Below are 26,963 nucleotides of genomic sequence, written 5' to 3'. Positions count from 1 at the left end.
AATTCGGCCAACTAGGTTAAGTTTCGGATACTGGGTTTAATTTACCGGGTGTTAAGAGATAATTAGAGGAAGCTATTTGGATTGATGTGAGAGGGAACAAAGTGATAGACTTGCATTAAATAAGTGACAAGTGTCACCATTTGATTGGAGGAACTTGTAAGACCACTATTCATTTTCTTACCATTGACCAAATAAATCAAAAATTCACCAAAAATTCCTCATTTTTGTCTTCCTCTTGGCCGAACCTCTTCCTACAAGAAAAGAAAGAAAAGCTTCCAAGTTTCTTGCTCCAATCTTGCCCAATCTCACAAACTAACCGTTTCATCTTGAATTCCTTCCATAAAACCTCTTCAATTAGTGTTAGTGAGTTGATTTGTGGAGTTATTTGGAAAGCTAAGAGGACCTATTGCTCTCTCTCTCTTGTTTCTAAGGTGAGTTGTGAAGAACCACCCTCCTCCTTTAATTGATGCTTAAATCATGATTAGTGGTAGTATGAGATGCAATATTATGGATTATTTCTTGATTTGTGGTTGAAGTGATGAAGTTTTATTATTTTTGGGGATTTTTCTGTTTTAATATAAGCATGGTTGTGTGGCTATCTATGATGATTGGAAATGGTATATAATGATTCTAGAAGGTGGAAAAAGTGGACAATTGCAATCAATTTCTGTTTTGGAAGAAATTTCAGAAAATTAGGTTTTGTGAAGGAACATTCTGCCCGAATTTTTAGCTCCTAGTTAGAGGCCGAATTGGCCTTGTCTTAAAACATGAAAGTTGTAGGGAATGACATTTTAGAGGTGCCTACAAAATTTCAGGTCAATCGGAGTAGCGTAGAGTGAGAAAAGTCGAAATTACTATTGCTGTTCTGGTTTTACCCGAATGTAAGAATTGCGCCTGTAATTGGTTGTTTTGGCTGGAATTGCTTCCGAATTGGTTGTTGAGGCCTTATGATGAAATTTATCCCTGTTTCTTAGCTTTCAGATGGTTTCGGAATTTCTGGATTTGGACTTGGAGAGCCTGAGTTATGATGTTTCCGCTAGAATGCGTTCTATGAATCTGTTTTTGTGATTCTGGTATGGTATCTTGAATTTTTGACCTGGTTACACTCGAAACTGGGTTGAGTGACCTTCTGTAATGTTGTAGCCCTATCTCTTAGCTTCGAAACGGTGGGTCTTGTACCTTCATCCGATAATCGTAGTGCCTTTGGCACCATTACCGCAAAATGAGGACAAAAACTGTTTTTTTCAGGGCTAAAGCTAAATCATTTCCGGATTTTTTTGGTTTCCTCTATTGTTTGTATATGCTTAGGGAACCCTGTTTTGGTAGTATGTAGAATTGGTTTATGACTTGTAATCGAGTCTTATTGTGTTTATTCGAATAGTTTAGGGCTTGACTTTCATATCCGGTCATTTCCTAACTAAATTTTGTACTTGAATGCCATTAAGCCTAGTGAACGGCTTTTGGGAATGAGATTATTTTTGTACGAGATGTTGGGACTGATTTGAGGAAATAATGAAGCCATGATGGCTGGAAATTAGGTAAACACAAGGGATATGCTGCCGAAATTTTACTTGAAGGCTAGTTGGATTTACTTGTGACTTGAGCGAAGGACTTTTGGGTTGTTTGAGCCTAGGTCTTCATTTTACCTTTTCGTTTCCAAAAATTCATGTTTTGCACCCTTGCTTTAATCATTATTTGGCGAGGCATACGACTGGTAGTCGAGCCTCACATGTGCATTCTGTATACTCGATTTTGAAAGTGGAACCTTCAATTGTTTTCTTTGGATTATCTTAGGGTTTCTTGGTGATTAAAGCTCTCTTTTGGGAGGTATCTGTACTGACCCCGGTGAGTGTTCCACTACCTGCTACCCGTTATGTGAAATATCTGAATATCTGAATACTTGATTTATGACTGTTGGAGCCAAATACTGTTTTGATAAAAGGGAGGCGAGGGTGTACTTTATCACACTCGTTCTCTGGTCTGTTCATATGCCAATTTTGAACACGTATCTGAATCTGCTATCTGTATCTGTATCTGTATCTGGATCTGTATCTGTTCTAACGTCGTTTGGAAGCTTGTGTCCAACGACCTTTCTGTGACCTCTGAGCTCAACACCTGTGGCCAGTTACTCGAGTCGGGCCGGCAAGGGCCTGGTCGATTAGATAACGAACCACGGTAGTCTGTTTTGGGATCTTTGGGTATTGAGACCCTTGATTCCGGGTATACTCGAGTATTACCATTTCTGATCCGATTGGATTTCGGGCCCGGTGGGGTATGTGAGGTGGAAGGAATCGAAGAAAGTGGAGTCTACGGTATTGGTTACTCCTTTAGCGTTGACGGAGTGTCAACTATTATTTCGATCAAGCTTCGATGATGCTAATGGGAATTTGGCTCCTGAGAGCCACCTGTATCCTTCTGATTTGAATCATTGGTTCATTTACTTTACATCTGGCATGTGTACCTGATTTGTTAAATGTGAAATGCCATGATTTTACTGCTATATGTCTGGTACCTCATTGAGCGCAAGCTCACCCCTTTCTGTTCCTTTTTGTTTTCCTTACAGGAAAATAAATACTTTTGGACTGGATTTGACAATTGGCTGCCAAATTGAGCTAGTTGAACATATCTTTTGTATAGCTCATGTATTGAAACCCTAAATGTACTTTTGGGACCGTTTTCCTTTTGATTTGGCAAACCAGACATGTATCCACTTTTGAATACTTTTGTATGCCACTTTGGCTTGTAAATGCTAAGTTTCAAGATGTGAATGTTTGCTTGATATTTGGTTGGGTTCTGACGGGTCGGTTACTATTCATAGCCGACTTCGGTTTCATTTTTTTTTTATTTTAACATTTTGATTTGTTTACCCGCGTTGGTAAGCTCCGGAATGTATTAGCTCGTTCTATACCGAACCGTTAGTCCTGGCGAGAGCTGGGCAGGCAGTTCGCTAACCCCTTTGGTTCGCCTTAGGGGAAGGTGGGGCTGTCACAGGTGGTATCAGAGCCACTTCGCGTGGTCTCTGCGCGGAGTGAGCTTGGGGCCAAGTGGTGTTATGGTCCTGCTTTCGTGAAAGGTATAAGTGCTCTTTTGAGCATAAGCTATGAACTGTGCATGTTATAAGAGTAAGGATCATTATCATGGGACTTGAGGAAGCTAGGTATGTATGTCGGGTAGGAATCTTTAATATGGATGATTTACTCTTGGGACCGGCCGGCTCGAGTTGTGAATTATGTTATTTGGGATTCTCGTGCCCGGCTACTAACTCAATGAGAGCCTAGGTTAGAAAGGACTTAGGCGAACTAGAAAGGCGATTCTATGGAACTTCATATGGTCTGTTCGGGTGTGGTTAAGCGTGATCAACCTTGATTAAGATATAAATGGTGTTGTTCTCGTGGATGTTGGATAGAGCCCTGGGGGGGAAAGAAAGTTTTTCGTGAGTTCTTTTGTACTCGTGACCTAGTCTGTCTATAGTACTTTTGGAGGACTCTTTTGTTTTATGGGATGACTTTGTATGTACCTGACTGACTGTTTTGTATAATTGTTGATCCTGTTATGTGTTCTCTGTATATGTGTTATGTGCTTACATGCTCTACGAGGGAGTTGTGTAGTTAATTGTTCTTGTTTACTGGTTCCTGTTTAGTGCTACGAAAAGGAGGGTTAGGTGCCCTTTAACAGTATATTTATTTTGTGATCTAGATCGACTTAGATTTAATGGAAGGCACACGTAGTGGCCGGGGACGTGGGCGCGGGCATAGGCAACCTACGCCTGAAAGGGGCACTGGGGAAACCTCCTCTGGACCTAACCCTGAACCGAGAGTTGACCCCAACGTGCAGATAGCTGCCGCTATGCAGCAAATGACCAACCTGCTGGCACAAGTGGTGCAACAACAAGGCCAAACCCCAAACCCTAATCCTGGAAACCCGGGCAATCATGTCGAAAGCGACGATAGGGCACTTGAGAGGTTCCAGAAGTTCGCACCACCGAAATTTATTGGGGAACCCGATCCGGATGTCGCCGAAAGGTGGCTCGAGAAAATGGTAGACATTTTCGCTGCCCTGCACTGCACCGAAGAACGGCAGGTGACTTTCACCATTTTCCAGTTGGAAGGGGCGGCGCGTTCCTGGTGGAACGTCATACGGCAAAAATGGGAACGGGAACAGACGCCCAGGACTTGGGTGAATTTTATGCGGGAGTTCAACGCGAAATTCTTCCCTCCTCTAGTCCAGGAGCGGAAGGAAGATGAGTTTATCCGACTTCGCCAAGGGGCCCAGTCTGTCGCGGAATACGAGAGCCAGTTCACCCGCCTATCCAAATTTGCCCCTGAACTGATCATGACCGAGCAGCGGCGAATAAGGCGGTTTATCCAGGGTTTGAACGTAGAAATTCAGAAGGACCTCGCGGTGGCCCAGATTAATGCTTTTAGTGAGGCCGTAGAGAAGGCGCACCGAGTAGAAAATGCTAGGCTGTAGGTGAAAAACTTTCAAGCCAAGAAAAGGGGCTTTCCTGGGAGTAGCTCTGAGCAAGAAGGTACAAGTACGCCCCCTAAGATGGGAAAGGGAAACGGAGGAGTACGACAACCAGGGGTGTCGCGTGATGTCCCTCAGGGAGGACCGGTCTCTGTTACTCGTGGTCCCTGTGGATATTGCGGAGGGCCAAATCATACGGAGGCAAATTGTTGGAAGAAAGAGGGAAAATGTCTGCGCTGCGGTAGTGCCGATCATCGGATTGCTGACTGCCCAATTCGATTGCGAAAAGGAAAAGGGACCCCGCAACCAACTAAGACTAACCCTGGACAGTCGGAAAAGGAAGTGACTGGATCCAAGACACCGGCTCAGGTGTATTCTTTAGAACACCATCAGGATCCTGACTCGTCTGAGGACGTAGAAGGTATGGTCCGTTGGGTACCATAGATTTTGATAGATTCCGTTGATAAGAAAATTTCGAGGGCGAAATTTCTTTAAGGGGGAGAGAGTGTGAGAACCCGTAACTTTTCCATTTTCTAGGTTTTATTATCTTTCTAGGTTTTCTTATCTTCAATGGCTTGTTTTCTGCACTTTCTGTATCCGGAAATTTTTCTAGATAATTTTTATGAGTAAATATAGTTTTTAGATGATTTTTCTAGTATCGAATAGTTTTTGAGAAATTAAGAGCGTATACCGGACGTGGGACCCACTAATGCGAAAAGTTCGGAAAAATTCGGCCAACTAGGTTAAGTTTCGGATACTGGGTTTAATTTATCGGGTGTTAAGAGATAATTAGAGGAAGCTATTTGGATTGATGTGAGAGGGAACAAAGTGATAGACTTGCATTAAATAAGTGACAAGTGTCACCATTTGATTGGAGGAACTTGTAAGACCACTATTCATTTTCTTACCATTGACCAAATAAATCAAAAATTCACCAAAAATTCCTCATTTTTGTCTTCCTCTTGGCCGAACCTCTTCCTACAAGAAAAGAAAGAAAAGCTTCCAAGTTTCTTGCTCCAATCTTGCCCAATCTCACAAACTAACCGTTTCATCTTGAATTCCTTCCATAAAACCTCTTCAATTAGTGTTAGTGAGTTGATTTGTGGAGTTATTTGGAAAGCTAAGAGGACCTATTGCTCTCTCTCTCTTGTTTCTAAGGTGAGTTGTGAAGAACCACCCTCCTCCCTTAATTGATGCTTAAATCATGATTAGTGGTAGTATGAGATGCAATATTATGGATTATTTCTTGATTTGTGGTTGAAGTGATGAAGTTTTATTATTTTTGGGGATTTTTCTGTTTTAATATAAGCATGGTTGTGTGGCTATCTATGATGATTGGAAATGGTATATAATGATTCTGGAAGGTGGAAAAAGTGGACAATTGCAATCAATTTCTGTTTTGGAAGAAATTTCAGAAAATTAGGTTTTGTGAAGGAACATTCTGCCCGAATTTTTAGCTCCTATTTAGAGGCCGAATTGGCCTTGGATTAAAACATGAAAGTTGTAGGAAATGACATTTTAGAGGTGTCTACAAAATTTTAGGTCAATCGGAGTAGCGTAGAGTGAGAAAAGTCGAAATTACTATTGCTGTTCTGGTTTTACCCGAATGTAAGAATTGCGCCTGTAATTGGTTGTTTTGTCTGTAATTTATTCCGAATTGGTTGTTGAGGCCTTATGATGAAATTTATCCCTGTTTCTTATCTTTCAGATGGTTTTGGAATTTCTGGATTTGGACTTGGAGAGCCTGTGTTATGATGTTTCCGCTAGAATGCGTTCTGTGAATCTGTTTTTGTGATTCTGGTATGGTATCTTGAATTTTTGACCTGGTTACACTCGAAACTGGGTTGAGTGACCTTCTATAATGTTGTAGCCCTATCTCTTAGCTTCGAAACGGTGGATCTTGCACCTTCATCCGATAATCGTAGTGCCTTTGGCACCATTACCGCAAAATGAGGACAAAAACTATTTTTTTCAGGGCTAAAGCTAAATCATTTCCGGATTTTTTTGGTTTCCTCTATTGTTTGTATATTCTTAGGGAACCCTGTTTTGGTAGTATGTAGAATTGGTTTATGACTTGTAATCGAGTCTTATTGTGTTTATTCGAATAGTTTAGGGCTTGACTTTCATATCCGGTCATTTCCTAACTAAATTTTGTACTTGAATGCCATTAAGCCTAGTGAACGGCTTTTGGGAATGAGATTATTTTTGTACGAGATGTTGGGACTGATTTGAGGAAATAATGAAGCCATGATGGCTGGAAATTAGGTAAACACAAGGGATATGCTGCCGAAATTTTACTTGAAGGCTAGTTGGATTTACTTGTGACTTGAGCGAAGGACTTTTGGGTTGTTTGAGCCTAGGTCTTCATTTTACCTTTTCGTTTCCAAAAATTCATGTTTTGCACCCTTGCTTTAATCATTATTTGGCGAGGCATACGACTGGTAGTCGAGCCTCACATGTGCATTCTGTATACTCGATTTTGAAAGTGGAACCTTCAATTGTTTTCTTTGGATTATCTTAGGGTTTCTTGGTGATTAAAGCTCTCTTTTGGGAGGTATCTGTACTGACCCCGGTGAGTGTTCCACTACCTGCTACCCGTTATGTGAAATATCTGAATATCTGAATACTTGATTTATGACTGTTGGAGCCAAATACTGTTTTGATAAAAGGGAGGCGAGGGTGTACTTTATCACACTCGTTCTCTGGTCTGTTCATATGCCAATTTTGAACACGTATCTGAATCTGCTATCTGTATCTGTATCTGTATCTGGATCTGTATCTGTTCTAACGTCGTTTGGAAGCTTGTGTCCAACGACCTTTCTGTGACCTCTGAGCTCAACACCTGTGGCCAGTTACTCGAGTCGGGCCGGCAAGGGCCTGGTCGATTAGATAACGAACCACGGTAGTCTGTTTTGGGATCTTTGGGTATTGAGACCCTTGATTCCGGGTATACTCGAGTATTACCATTTCTGATCCGATTGGATTTCGGGCCCGGTGGGGTATGTGAGGTGGAAGGAATCGAAGAAAGTGGAGTCTACGGTATTGGTTACTCCTTTAGCGTTGACGGAGTGTCAACTATTATTTCGATCAAGCTTCGATGATGCTAATGGGAATTTGGCTCCTGAGAGCCACCTGTATCCTTCTGATTTGAATCATTGGTTCATTTACTTTACATCTGGCATGTGTACCTGATTTGTTAAATGTGAAATGCCATGATTTTACTGCTATATGTCTGGTACCTCATTGAGCGCAAGCTCACCCCTTTCTGTTCCTTTTTGTTTTCCTTACAGGAAAATAAATACTTTTGGACTGGATTTGACAATTGGCTGCCAAATTGAGCTAGTTGAACATATCTTTTGTATAGCTCATGTATTGAAACCCTAAATGTACTTTTGGGACCGTTTTCCTTTTGATTTGGCAAACCATACATGTATCCACTTTTGAATACTTTTGTATGCCACTTTGGCTTGTAAATGCTAAGTTTCAAGATGTGAATGTTTGCTTGATATTTGGTTGGGTTCTGACGGGTCGGTTACTATTCATAGCCGACTTCGGTTTCATTTTTTTTTTATTTTAACATTTTGATTTGTTTACCCGCGTTGGTAAGCTCCGGAATGTATTAGCTCGTTCTATACCGAACCGTTAGTCCTGGCGAGAGCTAGGCAGGCAGTTCGCTAACCCCTTTGATTCGCCTTAGGGGAAGGTGGGGCTGTCACAGTTGATGTGGTAAAAGTTTGCTGCAAATGTGGGGTATCTATCAAAGGACTTAAATTCATACACTGGCAGAAGAGTTTTTATTTTAGTTAATATGATTTATCTGGATTTGACTCCCAATTTTATCAAGGTTCTGTAATTGTTTAAAAGCCTTGAACAATGAGATAATAAGAGTGACATGAAATTGATCTAGTGAAACTTTCCGCCTATTTAGTATGCCAATCTGCATCTCTTATCTGTGAACTTCATGCCTGTCTTGGTTTGTTAATGAAATTCATCAGTAGTAGTAGTGCTGAAAATATGAAAGTGGCTTAGATCTTGCTTTTGATGTGTATTGTTGGAAACTTTTCAAAATTTGTATGATGTACATACATGTAATTAATGTATATTCATGTTTTTTGGTACATGTATAGTATTGTGAATGTTTCTATTATGTACATTCATTTATGAATGTGTTCATGTATATGAATATCCTTGAATGAAAGAATAGATTCATGTTTTGATCTTAAGATCATGAGATGCATGAATTAAAGTGCATGAATTTGTACACAATACTTTGAATCTATTCATACAAGTATTTATTAAGTTCTTTTGTTTCTCAAACAATCTTTCTATATAAAGAGGTCAAGTAGAGAGTGGTTTGCTACAGAAAATCACTTTCCTACCATTGTATACTCTCTCGAAAGCACTCCTTAGTTCACAAAGGGTTTGTCTTGCTTTGTGCAAGAGTTTAAGACAAATAAACTTCATCTTATCCTAAAGGATATTTGTCCAAGATTATTGCACGTTATACCGGACAAATAAAGTCTAAAGGAAAGTGATATCTATCACGATTTGAAACCAATTCTTGTCACCATATTTGCCAGTCCTTTACCATTTACCCAACAATCTTTAAGCTTTATTTGATACTCTACAATGGGTGGTACCCTGAAAGAGTTGGCATCCAACATTGTCAAGCTCGAGAGGTTTGATGGAGGAAATTTCATTCTTTGGCAAAAACGTGTTCGTTTCCTTCTCACTGCACTCAAAGTGGTCTATGTTTTGACCACACTAAAACCATTGATCAATCCCGAGGAAGAAACTCTTGAAGACATCCGAAAACGTCAGAAATGGGAGAACAACGATGAAATATGCCGTGGTCATATCCTCAATACCATGAGTGACAGCCTGTTTGATGTCTACCATTCAATTACTACAGCCAAGGAACTTTGGGATCGTTTGGAGTCCAAGTACATGCAAGAAGATGCTACAAGTAAGAAGTTTCTTGTCTCATCTTTTAATAATTATAAAATGGTAGATAGTAAGTCTGTTATGAAGCAATTTAGTGAGATTGTAAGGCTTCTTAATCACTTCACACAACAATCTACACATGGATGAAGCCATAATTGTTTGTTCTATAATAGATAAGTTACCACCTTCTTGGAAAGATTTCAAGAAAGACCTCAAACATAAGAAAGAGGATATCTCTCTTGAGATTCTTGCTAAATCTCTTCGAGTAGAAGAGGAAATTCGCATGCAAGAAAAGAAGGATATTCAAATCCTTGAAGAGAACAAAGATTCTACTTCAAAAGTGCATGTGATTGAAGAGAGACAAACTGAAAAGTCTCAAGGATGCAAGAAGGGCCAACAACCCAAGAATCAGTCCAAGAAAAGGAAGAAGGGACAATGCTTCTATTGCAAGAAAGAGGGACATTACAAGTCCGAGCGCAAGATTCTTCAAAACAAGAAAAAGAAGCAAGAGTCTTCCCAAAACACAACCAAAAATCTTGTGGCATTGATCTCTGAAGTCAATATGATTGAAGATGATTTTGCTTGATGGGTTGATTCTGGAGCTACGCGACACATGTGCAACAATAGAATGTTCTTCAAGTCCATGAAACCGGTGGATGAGAGCACCGTTGTTTACATGGAAAATTCTGCTACAATTCCGGTTCAAGGCATTGGAGAAGTAGAATTAAAATTTACTTCCGGCAATGTTGTAACCTTGACAAATGTGTTTTATGTACCGGAAGTTAGGAAGATGTGACGCCCCGAAAAGAATGAGAGTGAGAACCCGGAAATTTTCTAATTTTCTAGGGTTTATTTTATTTAATCGTCCGCCTTTTTCGACATTTTCTTTATTAAAAAAAAATTCCCCAGATAAAGTTTATGAGCAAATATAGTTTTAAAATGATTTTTCTAGTATCGGGTAGTTTTTGAGAATTTAAGAGCGTATACCGGACGTGGGACCCACTAGTGTGATAAGTGCGGTAAATGTGGTTCATTTGGAGTAGCTTTGTATATATGGGTTATATTACATGGTGTTATGAGATAATTAGGGGTTTGGTTAGTTCATTAATTCTTGCAAGACAAAAGAAATGAGATAAGCTTGGAATGGACACATGTTGCCTTGTGATTGGAGCTTGGCATTTGACTAGTCTTTCTTTACCTTTACTAAACCAATTTGGACCAAAATTTGTCTTTCATTTTCACCTTCTTGGTCGGCCAACTCTAGAGAGAAAAGAAAGAGAGCTCTTCAATTTTTGCTCCCTTTTCTTGCCCAAATCTTGTAATCCAACCATTTATTTCTCAAATTCCTTCATAAAACTTACTTGCTAGGAGTGATTGAAGTGCTTGGTGGTTTTTGTTTGGAGGGAGAGACTCTCATCTACCTTGTATCTAGTGTTTGTAAGGTAAGTGGTTAAGAAATTGTTTCCTTGTTGGTTATGAGATGAAATTAGTAGGTGTGGTAGTTGAACAAGTGATTTTTTGGATGATTTCATGACTTATGGTGAAGATTGATGACATTTTCTATTTAATCATGAATTTTCTGATTTAATATGATTCATATGTTGTGGCTTTGTATGATGATTGGAAATGGTATATAAGGCATCTAGAAGGTGGAAAAAGTGGAAGATTGCAAGTAATTTCTGTTTTGGAAGAAAATGGAAAAACCTAGGGTTCATGAAGCTACATTCTGTCCGGTTTTATAACTCCTAGTTAGAGGCCGAATTGGCCTTGGATTAAAACATGAAAGTTGTAGGGAATGAAATTTTAGAGGTACCTACAAAATTTCAGGTCAATCGGAGTAGTGTAGAATGAGAAAAGTTGAAATTACTATTGCTGTCCTGGTTTTACCCGAATTGGAGAATTGCTTCTGTAATTGGTTGTTTTGGTCAGGAATTCTTCCGAATTGGTTGTTGAGGCCTTCTGATGAAATGTAGCCCTGTTTCTTAGCTTTCATATGGTTTTGGAATTACTTGATTTGGACTGAGGTAGCCCGAGTTATAGCCAAAACACTCGCACCTGTTTTGTACCCTGGAATTTACGTACGTTCTGCATTTAGCTTCTGCCCTGTTTTGTCTGTTTTGATAACGTACGATCTGGGTATTGACCCCTTCATAAGAAATATAGATCTTGGTTTCAGCTTCGAAACGGTAAAAAGTTCATCCAAATCCGAGTCCCGTAGCTCCAGTTGTGACCAAAACAAGATCGGTTGTCAGAACTGCCTTCGAATTTGGACAGTTCTGACAGGAATGTTTGGACCCATTTTTCTCCATGCTCTGTATTGATTCAGCTTTTGATCCAAACGTGAAAGTTATAGCCTTATGTCCTAGCTTTCCAACGCCTTTGGAATTTCTTGATTTGGATTTGTGAGCTGTGAGTTATAATCCAGCAAACAAACCCTGTTCGTCACCCGAACACGTAAATTTCTGGTACTGTTTTCCATAATTTCGACCTGCTTCCATTCAGATCTAGATTAAGGTGTCTTCATGAGAATGGTAGCCCTTCCTCATAGCTTCGAAGCGGTGTCTCACCCACTTTGATCCGACATTCCCAGCCTAACTTTTGATTAAAACGGTTTTTGGTGCCAAATCTGGCCGTTTCCGTTGCCGTTTCCGCACGCGTGCATGTGCCGATTTTGCCGTTTTTTTTAATTTGCGTCCTTTAGTAGTTGTTTGTGTGATGATATGGCTCAACCTTCTGCTACAGGCGAAGGCGGGCTAGACGGAGCCGGTGGGGCCCACTAGCTGGCGACTTGAATTCATTTCCGTACTTTCTCTCGTTATACTTGTTCTTTAGGTGAGTGATCAGGATTTCTGTGTAACTCAATACAAAAAATGAGTTTACTATGAATGGGCACTTAGGCGAGGGTGTACTTTATCGCACTCGATCTAAACCCCATTAATTGCTATTCATACCTGTGAAATATGATTTTTATGATTTGTCATAGAGCATTCATGACTTGTGAATATTTGCAGAGCATTTATTGCTTGAACCAGAGCATTTATTGCTTGAGAGCATTTATTGCTTGAACCAGAGCATTTATTGCTTGAACTAGAGTATTTATTGCTTGAAAAATATTTTAGAGCATTTATTGCTCGTGACTTGGGCAAGAGAAGTGAGCTGTGTAGCTCAGAATCTTAAGGGTCAACCAGTGATCAAACTCGACAAAAGAGTTGGCTTGGGAGCCACCCGTATCCTTACTATGTAGTGTTACTTTTCTGCTTTTGCTTTGCTCTTACTGGTCAAATGTTGACATGTAAAAACTACATTTTTACCCCTGGTTACTCACTAAGCATATAGCTTACCCCTTTCTATTTGTTTTCCTTAGCAGGGGGCCGACGCGGGGATCGCTCGGGAAGGTGTTTAGATAAGTTGAACTTGTATTTGTTATAAGTGGACTAGGAAGTTGTATATATTTGTCATGGTGGTTAGAGTTATCAGCTTTTCTAGGGTACTTCTGGTACTCGTGGTTTGTATAACTTGATATACTCGTTTATGTAATTATTGAAGAATTTGATGTAATTTTTGAGATTTATATTGTAAACTATTTGAGGATCGTAGTGAGTGAGTGAGTCCCGGCGAGAGCTGGGCAGGCGACCCGCCGAACCCTGGGGTACGCCCTAGGGGGAGGTGGGGCCATCACAGAAGAACTCGGTGTCGGCTGGTTTGTTAAATAAATTTGGCTTTAGGCTTGTGTTTGAGGCTGACAAATTTATTTTGTCTAAAGGTGGTATGTTTGTAAGCAAGGGTTATCTTTGCAATGGGATGTTTAAGCTGAATGTACTTGCTATTAGAAATAATAAGAATGATATTGTTTCTGCGTATTTGGTTGAATTTTCTTTTGAATTGTGGCATAATAAGATTGGCCATGTTAATTACAAAAGAATGCATGAAATGATGAAACTTGATTTGCTGCCATATTGTGAAAAGAATGAAGGAAAATGCAGAACATGCATGCTAACGAAAATCATAAGAAATTCATTTCCTAAAGTTGAAAGATCATCTAAAATCTTGGATCTTATTTATAGTGATGTATGTAATTTGCATGGTACTCCTACTTTGGGTGGTAAAAATTACTTTGTGACTTTTATTGATGATTATAGTAGATACTGTCATGTTTTCTTATTACACTCAAAAGGTGAAGCATTGCAAAAATTTAAGACATACAAATCAGAATTTGAACTTCATTGTGAATCCTTTATCAAATGTCTAAGGACAGATAGAGGTGGAGAGTATTATGATATTACCTATTTTGAGTCTGTTGGGATAAAACATGAGGTGACTGCTCCTTATACACCACAGTAAAATGGTGTAGTCGAGAGGAAAAATCGTGTAGTGACAGAAATAGTTAATGCACTTTTGTCAAAATCTGGACTAAGTCAAGGATTTTGGGGTAAAGCCTTGTTAACGGCTTGTCATATCCTAAATAGAGTTCCTAATAAAAGAAGTTCTATAGCCCCTTATGAATTGTGGAATAAAAGGAAGCCCAACCTAAGCTATTTGAAAGTTTGGGATTGTAGGGCTGTTGTAAAACTCCCAGAACCTAAAAAAAGAAAATTGGGAGAAAGAGGTATGGAGTGTATATTCTTAGAATATGCACAAAATAGCAAAGCATATAGGTTCATGATAATTGAATCTAATGATTCAATTTCGGTTAATACCATAATTGAATCTAGGGATGTTATGTTTGAAGAGAATAGGTTCACCTCTATAAAAGATGTTATTCCAAAACCAAGTGAATTGACAAAAGATGGTGAAAATGAAACCATTGAATTGAGAAGGAGCAAAAGAGCTAGAAAGTCAAAGGACTTCAGTTCGAACTTTTATATGTATCTAGTTGAAGGAACTAGAGATACAGTGAGCAACCAAATTTCATATTGCTTCAATACTGAGGCTGATCCCAAGACCTATGAAGAAGCAATGAACTCACAAGATGCTCCCTTTTGGAAGGAAGCTATTAATGATGAGATGGACTCAATCATGGGTAATAAAACCTGGAAATTAGTAGACTTACCACCTGGTTCAAAACCAATCGGTTGTAAGTGGATCTTCAAGAAGAAAATGAAGATCGATAGAATTATTGATAAGTTCAAGGTCAGGTTGGTTGCCAAAGGGTTCACACAAAAGTATGGTGTGGACTATTTTGACACATATTCTCCAGTAGCTAGAATTGCTACAATTAGAGTGCTACTTGCTACAGCTTCTATCCAAAATCTAGTCATTCACCAAATGGATGTTAAAACAGCATTCTTGAATGGTGATTTGGATGAAGAAGTATATATGGAGCAACCCGAAGGGTTTGTGATACCTGGTCAAGAGCATAAGGTGTGTAAACTTGTAAAGTCTTTATATGGACTAAAACAAGCACCGAAGCAATGGCATCAGAAATTTGAACAAGTTATTCTTGCTAGAAGATTCAAAATAAATGAATCTGATAAATGCATTTATAGCAAGTTTAGTGATGGCAAAGGTGTCATAATTTGTTTATATGTTGATGACATGTTAATTTTTGGGACTGACTTGGAACAAGTTGAAATCACAAAAACTTTGCTTTCAAGCAAATTTGACATGAAAGACATGGGTGAGGCAGATGTTATTCTTGGTATAAGAATCTTCAAACATGGTAACAATATAATGTTGTCTCAATCACATTATATTGAAAAGATTTTTAACAAATTCAATCAAAGTGATTGTATTCCAGCCTCAACACCATTGGATCTCAAAATAAATTTTGTGAAAAATGAGGGGGATCCAAAATCTCAAATGGAATATGCCAAGGTTATAGGGTGCTTAATGTATGCAATGACTTGTACTAGATCTGATATTGCATAAGCAGTTGGTATATTGAGCAGATATACAAGTAACCCTAATAGGTTACATTGGCAAGGTGTAACCAGAATTTTAAAGTATTTAAAGGCCACTAAGGACTATGGTATATGTTATACCGGTTATCCTTCAGTTTTAGAAGGATTTTCAGATGCTAGTTGGATCACCAATAAAGATGATCACTCGTCGACAAGTGGTTGGATCTTTATGCTTGGTGGAGGTGTAATTTCTTGGGGTTCTAAGAAACAGACTTGTATCACCGATTCAACAATGGCAGCAGAGTTTGTAGCACTTGTTTCGGCTAGTAAAGAAGCTGAATGGCTACGTAATTTACTTTGTGATATACCGTTGTGGCCAACACCTTTGTTGCCTATCTCAATCCATTGTGATAGTGCAGCTACACTTGCTAAAGCATATAGTCAAGTGTATAATGGTAAGTCAAGACATATCGATTTAAGACATAGTTATGTCAAAAATTTGATCACAAATGGAGTCATATCAATTGATTTTGTGAGATCAAATGAAAATTTGAGTGATCCTTTGACAAAAGAATTATCAAGGAATTTGGTGTCAAGGACATCAAAGGGGATGGGTTTAAAGTCCAAAATTCTTGATCACTAATGGTGGAACCTCAATTCAACGCTAGATACAATGTCTAGTCTTGAATTCAATGAGTGAAAGTACACCATTCTAGTAGTTGGTGCACTATGTGAAGTTTAGACATCCCAATGTTGAATAGTGCATGTTATTCTCGCCAGTGCAAATGTAAGGGTGAGTCATTGGACTCTTAACGAATCTTAAAAGTGCTATCTATGGCGGGAGCACTAAGATGTCGCCTATATGAATGTTGGTTTCGGCAAACCACAAAGTTAAGGACTTTACTTTGTAACATTCATGAAAGGATAGTGATACAAGGCCGTAAAATGTATTGTTGAAAAACTTATGGTTGTGCATTGCTCAGTGTGTGATGTGTTTATGAGGTTGGTCCAATGTCCAAGTGGTTCAAAACTTGTCTACCATCTTGAAGGATTGATTTCAAAGAACCTTCACTAAAATAGTGGTTCAATCGAAAGACACCATTCTTTATGCATATGAGTGTCAGATTATTCGGTGACCTTTTAGAAATCCATTTTCTAAATTTTGAAAATGGCGGGCGATTGTTGGAAACTTTTCAAAATTTGTATGATGTACATACATGTAATTAATATATATTCATGTTTTTTGGTACATGTATAGTATTGTGAATGTTTCTATTATGTATATTCATTTATGAATGTATTCATGTATATGGGAATCCTTGAATGAAAGGATAGATTCATGTTTTGATCTTAAGATCATGAGATGCATGAATTAAAGTGCATGAATTTGTACACAATACTTTGAATCTATTCATACAAGTATTTATTGAGTTCTTTTGTTTCTCAAACAATCTTCTTATATAAAGAGGTCAAGTAGAGAGTGATTTGCTGCAGAAAATCACTTTCCTACTATTGTATACTCTCTCGAAAGCACTCCTTAGTTCACAAGAGTTTGTCTTGCTTTGTGCAAGAGTTTAAGACAAATAAACTTCATCTTATCCTAAAGGATATTTGTCCAAGGTTATTGCACGTTATACCGGACAAATAAAGCCTAAAGGAAAGTGATATCTATCACGATTTGAAGCCAATTTTTGTCACCATATTTGCCAGTCCTTTACCATTTGCCCAACAAGTGTATGTGGTTACATCTGTAAATTAGTTAATGAAATGGAAAATTTGAAGTGCCAAGGTGGAGACTGTAGTTCCTTTTGAGTTATTAATCTACCCTCCCCCCCCAAAACACAAAAAAAAAAAACAACAAAAAAAATGCAGTTTTTAGTGATTAATGCCTGATTATGGGTTTTATTGTCTTTTTAAAAGGATAAAAATCTTTCACCACAATGGATCTTTGTACTTCAAAAAGATGTTTGACAAATTGTATCAGGTCAGTGCTATTGGTACTTATTTGTGTGGATTTGTATCAGAAATTTTTTTTTTTGGTTGATTATTCATGCTAGCTATAGTAACAGGCTGACTGGAAACCAGAATCACCAGATAGGTTGGGTGAAATTGCAGAACTGGGCAAGTCCGTGGAATCCTTGAAAATTGATGGAACAAAACCACAAGGTTCTTTTCCTTTGCACTCAACTCCCCTTTTCCAAAGCAACATGACTTTTGTAGCTTTTTCCTACTTCTGAATAATTTTTCAAATTATGATGGAATGATCAGGACAAGGGTCAAAATCCTCCCAGGTTTCCTCAAAACCAGCCAGTACTCCTGCACCGAAACTTGCTGCGTATCGACCACCTCATGCTAAAGCTGCTGCAGCTGTTCAGGCACAGGTATAATTAAAATTTGCATGTACTTCTTTTATCAATTTAAGATAACCAAAACTCTAGTGGGACCAAAAGTTATGTTCAAATCAAAGTTTCCAAGTTATTTTCCTCCTTGTCTGCTTTTTCTTCTTTTAGGTTCAGTTGTTTTTTCCTCTCCCTGTTCTTCTTCAACAGTGATTCATCTATCTCTTTTTAAATTTTTCTTCATCTTCATGACCATATTTGACTATAATGTGAAACTTAATTGGTGCCTTGGCAATCAAGATGAATTAGAGATATCCTGAAGCTATATTTCTCCAAAGGAACTACAGTATCAACATGATATAGGAAATATCTTTTAAGTAATTATCTCAATACCATTTTACTTCAGTTGAGTCACTTGGGAAACATAAGTCACAAGTTGCTGCTTCATTTGGCTGCACTTGCATATAATCTTTGATATGATGACTACCATGACTGCAGTATGCAGTAGGTGGGACACCGTAAATTCTTCTTGGTGAAACAGTTTTTAGATGCAACTAGTCCTAGATGGCAAGGGAATTGGAGCAACATACTTGAAGACGTAACAGTTAGATGCATGCAAAATATTGTTTATGCTGAGGGTTAGATTGCCTAATGTACTCTTTCTCAACACAAGTACTGCTAGTGTCCTCACCAGGTGGAATTTCAGAAGGAAGATTACAGTCACTCTTCTTGGGGCATCGCTCTATGATGATGAAACTGAGGGAATTTGGAGAAAAATGGCAGTCACGGAGAATGACTATTACTGCTTCTTGTATTGATCTCTAAAGAGACTTGATGTTTCAGATGCATAAATTTAGGAAGCAGCCACACAACAAAGATAATTCAACTAAACATTTTGGATACGCTAAAAAAATATGGATACATACGGAGATGACATTTATAGCATACAACTGATGTCCTATGCAGAGGCAGGACTTTCCAAAGTCTTTGAAATGTGCTTATCATGAAGATCATGCATGTGTAGTGATCCTTGCGGATTTCAATGTAAAAGCTGTTGTTGATTACCTTGATGTGCTGCCATTAACATACTGTAATTGACCCTGTCAAAGATATGAATAATTTCTCTGTGGTACTTATACACCATTTCTAACATAAGTTAGTTCCACACCTGGATAACATACGAGACCTTAAGATATCACCTAGTAGGATCTGCTTATAACTATTTCCTTGCAGGAAATTCAAGAAACCATGATAAAATTTTCCAGTTGTATCATAGTTATTGCTGTATACTTTCTTACTACCTGCACTTCTCTTATTAAGTTTTGGTAAAACAGACTTTGACAATTTCATGTAGCTTGAGGATTGCACTCAGATGCTCTTGCTTTTGCATATTCATTATTCATGTAATATTTTGATCGATTGCCGTATTTGACAATATTTTATAATGCTTTTACAGCTATTTGGTGGAAGCCCTTCAGGGTAAGGATGCTATGCAGCTTGGATGCTGATTCTGATTTCTCTCTTGTTATTCTTTTGAAGATTTATTTGTTGTCATAATCCAATTTTTCCGCTTCGTGTTGCAATAATGTAGAGAATTGAGCAAGAATGCATTAAAGAACAAGAAAAAAAGGGAGAAACAAAGGGAAAAAAAAACTGCTGAGGCTGCTGGTGGTGCTAGTGATGCATGAGGTGCAGGACTAGGATGTGTTTGATGATCATGATGATTTTTGGGCATTTGCTGAGTGTTTCAAGAAATATGATGTGAAACTGTACAACCTTTCAAGTATTCCCGGAGAGGAATGCACTGTAATATTACTCGTCTTTTTAGGGGGTTTTAACCCCATATTAACAATTTTGTAGTGAGAATAGCACAGATATAAAGGTATGTTGGAGAAGATTGCTTTTGTTGTGGGTTCCTTTCTGATGGAATTTAGGAGAGGTGCATGCTTTTCTGACTAATTATACTCATCTTCGTATGCTACAGCATTACTCAGGATTTTGGCGAACTAACATGGGGTTCCTTTAGTTCATGAAATGGTGTATTTAACCATATCTTAAGTGCACTTTTATCAGGATCTGTCATAGTAGCCCATTTACCAGAAAAGGCATTGTTACAATCTCGTTTAGAGGATGCGCTTTTTTTTCTTCTTCCTTTTGTACTAATCTAGGTTGTTTATGGTTGGTTAGAAGGCGCATTCCATTCAAATCTGAACCAATTTTCCTTAAATGGATGGTTGACTACATTTAGTTTATTGAGGGTTAATTTATAAAGTAAATATCCTGCATTTAGCTTGAAAGTCAATCTGTCTATTATTTTCTTCTCCCCTATTTTTCTACATGCAACATAACATATGATGCTTCTTGAAGAACTAGGAAATCAATACGAAGCAAGCTTATGTGTTTCCATAATCCCATTATACTTGAAAAACTTGTTCCAAGTCTGCTGGAAGCAATAATATAGCAACTTCTCTCCTTAGTATCTTCGTAGGGTGCATTTTCCAACTAAAGTTTGACAGCAATATCCTTTTCAGGCAAACAAGGTGATGACTCCTACGTGAAAAAGAAACTACAAATCAGATCTGTAACTATAGTCCCAGCAGGAAGACCAAAACCATGGAACATTCATCATAAACAAGCCGAGATATTATGTTTGGCATATGCTGGTCTTTGTTAATTTTTTTTCATTAATAATCTACCTCTCATTTCATGACTGAATAACAAAGTTGCGATTACAACTCTACCTAAAAAGCATTTTGCCCAGGGGAAGTTTCTTACCAGCAACAACTCAGCCTGTAACAGTGGCAATTTGTGACGTAGAAGCAAGAAAAATAAAACTAGTCTAGAATTCAAGAGAATGTCTGAAAAGCTCATAAACTACACTGTACTGCCACCATTATAACTAGTCCAAATGTTTCAAGCAGCGACCGTGAACTAAAGCACCAGCTGGTTACATAACTAATCTCTCAAGAATTATAGTATTAAATTTAGTTGCTTGGAACCAACCAGTGAACTTCTTTTGGCTCATATCTTCAAGTCTGTTGTCCATGTACCTTGAACACTGGGGTGCTTGGTAACGTGTCTTGTCTTCAACTTGACCACCTTTCTTCCAAGTGAATTTCTTAGCCTGGTTGCACAGAGAAGTATATCCTCTGGTGTCATGTTTTTAACTGATACAACCCTCTCATTCTTGTTACCTGGTTATTAAGCAAATGAAAAGCCATCTCAAAAGGGAAACTCATGAAACCTAACTGTTGCCTTAATGAGACTTGCCAAATTAATTTAAAAAGAAAAATATTTCAACTAGCAGCAAAGTTATGTTTCAAGTAAAAGGCAACTGCTCTTACCTTCAACACATATTAAAGTGCAGAAAAAGCAAAGTGTACATATGCCACATATAATATGACTCTGACTGTCTTTAGCAATTAAGAGATGAAATAGCTATGCTAAAAATATTTGTAGATAAATTACACTTCCACTTGGAGCAGTAGATGCAATGTAACACATTTTGAGAGATGACAGGACAAAGGAACCTAAACCAATCCCGCCATTAAATTTCAATGGGCTTTGACTGCCAGTGTCACAATCAGCAGCTCAGGGTAAATTAGTACACAAAAATGTTTCTGTGGTAGTAAGGTACAGGATAACCTCTGTCCAGGTGCATCCATTAGTTTTGCAGCTAGATAGGCATAATCAATGAGATCAACAGATACAACTTCATTAATTAGTCGTGTTGGCACAAAGCTCAGAAGGTGCATTTACAAAGACATGCATGCTATTTCAATCTATTACTGAACTTTACAACCATATATCCTTTTGATCTGTGTCTAAGGGGCTAAAATTACACAAAGTAGAGAGATAGAAATGAAGTCAAACTCAAGGCATAGACTAAGAATGAAAACATTAATTGCAGAGAACTGGTTTGTCAAGATTGTAAAGATGTTCTTACAGTATAGTCCCTTCAAATATGGATGCTGACCACGATAAAGCTCAGTTACCACCTCCAGCTGGGGATTAATCTCTTTAAATGCTGGCAAATGAGATTCCATGAATGCCCTGGTGTGTTACGGACATGGTTAGTCCTTTCATTGCACTAGAAGATGACAGGAATCTACAACTTTTTATTTTCTATTCCCTCCCATTTAGATTAAAGAGAATTGTCCTTCATCATTAAGATTATATTAATGATATTTTTCTTATCAAAATTGTTTTTCTTTTGGTGAAACTGTGCTTGTAAACTAGCAGATAACTAATCTAAAGCAGGGAAAACTCCCTTTTTATATAAGCTAAACAAATTGTATTATAAGACCACATCTTGGACAGCCAAAATGCCATTCAAAAGCAGCAAAAATGCCAAGTAGACTATAATTTAACCATTCCTTTAATGCATATTTAAAAGATTGGACAGAAATAGTAGCATAGGAACTTGCACTGTAAAGTTGGAATTGATCCAGATATACAGATTTTTGGAGTATGATTGAATTAGGCCTGGGTCATATAAAGTATCCTCTTACATAACAAGAAAAATGAATGGACACAATTTAACTTAGAGTTCCTGATGTTGCCACAAGTAGGATTTCTAATGACTATCACATGTATTCAGTATTCAATGTTATCCCTTTTAACTTCTATAGTCCTCACAGTAACAGAAATTCGTAACCTACAAACCATTGTGGTAGCAATCCATCTACATGCATTTAGACATGTCATGTATCCATTGCTCTGGTGAAAGAAATCCAGTACTATCTATACACTTGAAAATCACTTTGTATCATAAGAGAACCAATGACATTGAACATACATATGAAATAAAACTTCAACAACAAACGAAATGCAAAAATAAGAATCTAAAATCACTAAAATTGACTTAAGATAATACATCAAGGAGCTATAATTGGAACATTCTCCTCAGAATATGCTAATCTAAACTAAAGAGCTATCACACAGTCAAGAAGATAAATTTGTCATGTACAGATCTACCGATTCTCAGGTGATTGCTACTAACTGGGATTTGAAAAGTATAAAGATCAAATTTTTGTCCTTTTGAGTATATTCTGTTATTTTCCTGTGGTTGAATCAACAACAAAATCATATCATACATGTAATCAAGTCAAGTCATTAAAGAAATTTGTACAGGTAAAAGTTCTAAATACAAAAGCAAGAAATACAAAAGCAATTAAGAAAAGCATACCTGAGGCCTCTACTACTTCCACCCCAGTCACAATAGCTCACAATCAGCTTGTTTAACTGCCACACACCTCTTAGGGCCATCTGGTTATCAAAATTATGCACCCGAACATCAGCAATAACCATTAAGGGCATAAAACGTGCACCATTTAATCCAATAATAAGAGAAATTTTAACTTGAAAAGGTGGGTAGTTTTATTTATTCTTTGTTCTCTATGTTTTGTAAGGGAAATATGGGGATCTTTCAAGTCTGAAAAGGCCAAGAATTCATTATTATTCCAGTAACAGCATGAAGGAACAAAATAATAACAAAGAATTTGCATATAAACCAGAAAAATGAAGTAATTATTTCCTAAACCGATGATGTTTGCCCCCTTCAATGAGAAACATGTCATGGAGTGAAGAAGGCGTGTCTAAGATTACAAAGAAGGCGCGGTCAATCAGCCTGAAGAAGACAAAGGCGTGGTTTCGAAACCACGCCTTTCCTCTGGTTTAACAGAATTATACTTCTGTTATGCGCAAGTGGAGCTGATAATTCTAGAACTCCACGTGTCATAACCTTATTAGTCTGTTTAGAAGTTAGTTAGTCCAGAATTGTCCATAAAAGCATGAAGGAATCCGGATGATAGGCAGATTTTGTCATAATTCTCCAAGTGATTGTAAAGGTGATTTGGCTTTGCCAAATTCCCTCCATTTTCTCTTTTTCCTTCATTCTTTCCCCTTCATTCTGTATCCATTGTTTCTGTTTCTGAAATTGATCTTTTCCCGCTATTAATGAGAAGTTGGAGTTCATTATTTGTTCTCCATTTCCAATTCAAATAACTCGCTAAGAGATTAGCTCACTTCTGCTGCAAGAAATCTGTCACCATTGCTGTAATTAGGTTCAATACCATAACAGTGGTATCAGAGCAGCTACGATCCGTCTGGGTTTGGCTGCTTGATTAAAAATCTTTCCTCCTAATTTTTTTCCTTCACTTCTGATTCACTTTCTTCCCTATCCATCTTCCTCTCTTTTCCGACCAACCAAAATATATATATATATATGGAGACCCTTGAAGAAATCTCTAAAATGCTGAATTACTTCCTGGTGGAGCATAAGAAGCCTAAACAAACAACTAACGTAGCAGAGTACTATGAGGAATTTGAAGAGTGGAGAAACGAGATGTTGGCTTTGAAACCAGAACTCAGTGAAGAATACTTTATTGATGGTTTTAACTTTGGGCTTCATTGGAATATCCGGATGAAGCTAAAGGGATTTAGAAATCCACCCAAGATCATGTATGAAGCATATGTTCGAGCAAAAATCGAGGAAGCCGTGATGGAGAAGCATGATTCTGCTCTTGATTTACCAAAAGGAGAGCAGCTTATGAGAGAAAATGAGGTTATGGAGGCTGAACACAATGATATAATCACTAACTTGAAGGATGAAAGTGCAGTCAGCCACATGTTTGATGAATTGTGCCAAAGGACTCCAATGGATTTTTTAGAGGAGAACCAACATAAAACATCAGCAAGGGACTATCAAGAAGAAAAAGCTATAAACCAAGTGTTTGATAGATTGGCTCACAATGATTGTGTTATCTCTCAAGGGCTTAGCTATGAATTGCTTATAGGGGAGCTAGCTTGGCAACAAGGCTCTATAGACAAGGAAATATTTAACTCTGCTTCACCGCTCCATTGTCCCAGAAATTGGTCTTCGGTCAGCTGCAAGGATGGTGCTGTCAATATTGTTCCTTCGCAACCAAATAGACCACTTGATGACTTGATATTTGATCCTGGGGGCAGTACTAAAATAGCAATGAACAAAGATGCAGAGGGTGAAGAGGGAAATGAGATGCAAAATCAAGAGAAAGAGAATGATGGAAATAAAAATAATGGTGAAGAGGAGGAAACTAGAGAAGACGACCGGGGAAAGCATGATGAAGAGCAAAGTGGTGAGGAGACAGGAGAAAATAAAGAAAATGGTGGCGCAGAAAAAGAGAATGAAACGAAGGAGGAGAACAATGAGAATGCTAATGAAGACACACAAGAAAATGGAGCTGAGCAGAAAGGTAATGAGGAAAAGGATGCAAAAGAAGAGAATGGGGAAAATGAAGAGACCAGGGAAAATAAGAATGACCTGGATGGAGGTGAAGAGCAGGAGGTGAAGGAGCAGGTTAACGATGAGAGCAAGGCAACAGAAAAGGAAGAGAAGAAACAATTAGGCAATGAAGATCAAGGTAGAGAGAAACAGGAAGACCATGAAGTGAAGGAACCAAAAGAAGGTAAATCTGAGGAATCACCAGATGAGAAGGTTCATCAAGCAAATGAGCAGACAAACGAAGCTGCTGCACGGGAAAACACCAATGGTGGGAATGCCCAGAGTGAAGAGGTTCAGGATGCTCAAGGTATGAAAGACACTGAGAAAGTAAATAAGGAAAACGTAAATGGGGAAGAACAGTCGACTGAGAAGGTCCAGGACAAGTCTGAAGGCAACAGTGAATATGTGACAGAGGCAAATAAGGTACACGATAATGAATCAGGTTCAAATGCAAAAGAAGGTGAGTCAAATGAACAGAATAGTCCATCAACTGTTGCGACTGATGAAGGCAATGACAGTGAAAACACACAGCAGGAATCAGGTCACGATTCCAATCCTGCAGAAGGAACACATGAAGCTAATCAAGAACAAGGCAACGGCAATGAGACCACACAGCAGGAATCAGGGGAATCTTCCAATCCCACAGAAGGAACAAAGGAAGCTAATCAACAGCAGAGCATTAGCGACAATTCTAAGGCTGATGCTGATCAAAACCAGAGAAATGCTGTTGGTGATGTCCTTCCTGGGGGAGATGGTGCGCAGTCTACTCAAGAGGAGCAAACCGAGAACAAGGATGCTGCAACAAACAATGACAAATCCGATACAAGTTCAAATATGAAGGAGGGCTCAGCATATGGAGAAGGTTCAAATGATGTGGGCAATAGACAAAATGCTGGTAGCGATACTGTTGGGGGTACAGAGAAAAGTTCAGAAAATTCATCAGCCAATCAGGTTAATGAAAAGGTTGAGATCCAGAAGTCTGATGCTCATTCTGAAACAGGACCGGAAGAAAATATTAACCCTTCAAATGACAATGGCTGATTCATTGGTGGGGAACAGATCCAGCAGAGGCAACATGGGAATTTGCAGAAGAAATTAGGAAACAGTTCCCTCAATTCCAATCTTGAGGACAAGATTTTCTTTTAGGGGAAGGCTCTGTCATGGAGTGAAGAAGGCGTGTCCAAGATTACAAAGAAGGCGCGGTCAATCAGCCTGAAGAAGACAAAGGCGTGGTTTCGAAACCACGCCTTTCCTCTGGTTTAACAGAATTATACTTCTGTTATGCGCAAGTGGAGCTGATAATTCTAGAACTCCACGTGTCATAACCTTATTAGTCTGTTTAGAAGTTAGTTAGTCCAGAATTGTCCATAAAACCATGAAGGAATCCGGATGATAGGCAGATTTTGTCATAATTCTCCAAGTGATTGTAAAGGTGATTTGGCTTTGCCAAATTCCCTCCATTTTCTCTTTTTCCTTCATTCTTTCCCCTTCATTCTGTATCCATTGTTTCTGTTTCTGAAATTGATCTTTTCCCGCTATTAATGAGAAGTTGGAGTTCATTATTTGTTCTCCATTTCCAATTCAAATAACTCGCTAAGAGATTAGCTCACTTCTGCTGCAAGAAATCTGTCACCATTGTTGTAATTAGGTTCAATACCATAACAAAACAAGACTGGATTTTTCTCTGAAAATGTCAAGAGTTTGGGTTCCCCAATAAATTCAAACTCTAATATCATGAAAAGGGTTATACCAGAATTTAATAATATTTCAGTAAAAGACGAAGTTTAATATCAAGATGAGAGGAACAGGAAAAAGTCTCGACCTCGAAATGTACCTCAAACGGCAATCTGAAAGGAACCTGTGACAGGCACAGGGAGGCTTGCAGTGGCGTTGGGGGTTTATGGGTTTATCAAACCCAATTAGTAGAAATTATGAGAATTAAAACGGGTAAATTTTAATAAAACCCTCCAAGATATGTATATGTGACGATTGAACCCACAAATTTGACCCTCTGTGAGGACCCAAATTTTACTTATTTTAATCTTATTTTAATAGTTTAATTAATTATTTATTCACCCGTTTTCTCCAAATAATTTATTTCAATCTTTT

General features: G+C 38.2%; 2 protein-coding genes across 2 annotated transcripts; one reads left to right on the top strand and one right to left on the bottom strand.

Annotated features, from left to right (window-relative positions):
• Positions 1–17,176: 17,176 nt before the first annotated feature.
• Positions 17,177–19,338, top strand: LOC113709531 (uncharacterized). The gene is made up of 5 exons (XM_072065359.1): positions 17,177–17,235; positions 17,321–17,417; positions 17,520–17,632; positions 19,047–19,069; positions 19,182–19,338. Exons 1-5 carry the CDS (start codon positions 17,215–17,217, stop codon positions 19,276–19,278), a joined length of 351 nt encoding a protein of 116 aa, XP_071921460.1. The 5' UTR covers positions 17,177–17,214; the 3' UTR covers positions 19,279–19,338.
• Positions 19,339–20,601: 1,263 nt separating this feature from the next.
• Positions 20,602–26,731, bottom strand: LOC113709421 (large ribosomal subunit protein mL43-like). The gene is made up of 5 exons (XM_027232185.2): positions 26,689–26,731; positions 22,779–22,858; positions 21,464–21,643; positions 20,835–20,845; positions 20,602–20,784 (listed from the first exon to the last, which is right to left on the bottom strand). Exons 2-5 carry the CDS (start codon positions 22,856–22,858, stop codon positions 20,612–20,614), a joined length of 444 nt encoding a protein of 147 aa, XP_027087986.1. The 5' UTR covers positions 26,689–26,731; the 3' UTR covers positions 20,602–20,611.
• Positions 26,732–26,963: the final 232 nt, after the last annotated feature.

This window comes from Coffea arabica, chromosome 9e, assembly GCF_036785885.1.
Source record: "Coffea arabica cultivar ET-39 chromosome 9e, Coffea Arabica ET-39 HiFi, whole genome shotgun sequence".
Classification (NCBI taxonomy): Eukaryota; Viridiplantae; Streptophyta; class Magnoliopsida; order Gentianales; family Rubiaceae; genus Coffea; species Coffea arabica.
This window is presented reverse-complemented; position numbering and strand designations above follow the sequence as displayed.